The 2,095-nt window shown below is 38.5% G+C and overlaps 1 protein-coding gene across 3 annotated transcripts; it reads left to right on the top strand.

The window, feature by feature from the left end:
- Positions 1-1,812, top strand: LOC111014625 (uncharacterized). 3 transcript variants are annotated; one of them, XR_002601919.2, is made up of 3 exons: positions 1-247; positions 1,058-1,425; positions 1,574-1,812. XR_002601919.2 is itself a non-coding variant. In XM_022289415.2 (2 exons), exons 1-2 carry the CDS (start codon positions 125-127, stop codon positions 1,370-1,372), a joined length of 438 nt encoding a protein of 145 aa, XP_022145107.1. In that variant the 5' UTR covers positions 2-124; the 3' UTR covers positions 1,373-1,812. The 3 variants fall into 3 exon arrangements, 1 of the variants encoding a protein (XP_022145107.1); XR_002601918.2 differs by having other exon boundaries at positions 1,564-1,812; XM_022289415.2 differs by having other exon boundaries at positions 2-247; positions 1,058-1,812.
- Positions 1,813-2,095: the final 283 nt, after the last annotated feature.

Below are 2,095 nucleotides of genomic sequence, written 5' to 3'. Positions count from 1 at the left end.
TAAATAAATAAAACCACGAACGCTTTGGTTTCCGGCGCGTAAACGGCGGCCGTTTCTGCTTCTGCTTCCGCTGCGTACGGTGGTCGGGTCAGGAAAAGTGAGCGCGAGCGAGCGGCGGTCGGCGATGGCGGACGGTGCCGACGGGGGAGAGGTCACTCTCAAGGACTTGAAGACGAAGATGGCGGAGTTTGCGAGAGAGAGGGACTGGGATCAGTTTCATAGCCCTAGAAATCTCCTTCTGGCTATGGTAATGCCTCCTGTTTTCTTACGCCTTTGCAATGTGGATTAGAATTTGAATAATATATATATATATATATCTTCTTCCGCCTCTCTTCATCGCAGTCGGAAACTAATTGAAAGAAAATTTTTCGGTTTATTTTTCACGAGAAATGAGAGGATCATCAAACAGTTTCAGCCGATCGACGTCCTTTTCTTACTATTTTTTATACCAGTTTTGTGCTAATAATGTCTATTGGGGATTTCTCGTTCGTTGATGGATTCTTCGATACTCTCTCTTATTCGTTTAGGGTTTGACTGAACTTTGCATCTCTCTCTAACTATTTTGTGCTATTCTTGTGATGACTGGAGTTACGTTGCGTTATAGAAGATTTTGGGAGTATGATTTCTGCTTGGCTTGAAATTACTTAATGCGTATGTGACCAAATATTGGTGTTCTTCTGAGTAGATTTTACCGATATGACCGCCCAGAATCTGTCTCATTTATATTTTACTAAGCAATCATTCTCAAATTTTAGGAACAGTAAAAGCAGCTTCCGATTGCTATTTGAAACTATGGAAAGTGAATTAAAACGTAGGCAGAGAATCATGATAGCCATTCCATTTAGTGGGTTATTGCTCAATGAATCATATAGTTTCTCTACCAAGTTTTTGTCTGGTTTTGTGAATTGAAACATAGAGAACCCAACCGTCCTTTAATTTGTCTGTCAAATGGAAAATGTCTTAACAGTATTTTCTTTGTCAGTTTCTCTAACCCCCTCTCTCAACTTGTTATCTTGTTCATGATTATGATTTGTTTTCTGTTTTGGGATTCTCTCAGGTGGGAGAAGTGGGGGAGTTATCTGAGATATTCCAGTGGAAAGGGGAGGTTCCAAGAGGGCTTCCTGACTGGAAAGAAGAAGAGAAACAACACCTTGGGGAAGAACTCTCAGACGTTTTGCTGTACCTAGTTAGGCTTGCTGATATCTGTGGGATTGATCTTGGGAAGGCAGCTCTGCGGAAGCTGGAGCTGAATGCCAAGAAATACCCAGTCAAGCTCTGCAAAGGCTCCTCAAGAAAACACACACAAATCTGCCAAGAAGAAGATCATTGCAGTGAAAATGGTGGAGAAGAAGAAGACCCCACCAAAGAGTGACAGCAGCAGCAGCAGCATAAGAGAAGGCAGTGATGGTGTCTTCTGAACTTTGGGTATGATTTCATGTCTTTATGACTTGACTTTGGATAGCTTCTAAATTTTGTTGTTGTTGTCATTCGTCACGGCTCTCCTTTTGTGAGTTTTTTTTTTTTTCTCTAATCATACTTTGACACATTTTGTCCTTTGCTAAGCACTTTTCAGCTACAGAACACTCTAGCTGTCCCCAAATACGCCCCACTCTTCTACAGAACTCTCTCAAGTGGCTGGTTGATTTGGATTGTGTTGGGTGGTTTTCTAGAGTCGATGTTGTTTTTATACTGTTGTTTTTAGTCTTAGCATGGCACTTTTTCAAACTATGTTTTAAGAGTGGCTCATATTTTGTGTAACTCTGGATTTGGTATTTAATCTTTTGAAAGTTTCATTTGGGACCTTTTGTAAAAGCATCTATTAAAATTTATTAACAAAAAGTTTGATTTGTTATTAAATCGTTATTTTATTTAACATATTTGGACGAGAGAAAATTTTCTAATATATTATGACATATCCTCTTTATTCACACTATGATTTTGCTTTTATAAATAACTCTTTAGTATTTATAGACATTATATATTTATAAATTATGTTGATGTAGCTACCAATGAATGGGAGTGGTATTCCCGCTATTATAGTACTAAAAATATTCTCATTATGAAGAAATCAATTTTAATGATGGACAAGTTGGAT

The sequence above is a fragment of the Momordica charantia genome (assembly GCF_013281855.1).
Source record: "Momordica charantia cultivar OHB3-1 chromosome 5 unlocalized genomic scaffold, Mcharantia_2.0 BLBB01000005.1, whole genome shotgun sequence".
In the NCBI taxonomy this organism is placed as follows: Eukaryota; Viridiplantae; Streptophyta; class Magnoliopsida; order Cucurbitales; family Cucurbitaceae; genus Momordica; species Momordica charantia.
The sequence above is the reverse complement of the archived record's forward strand: the minus strand, read 5'-3'. Positions and strand labels throughout refer to the sequence as shown.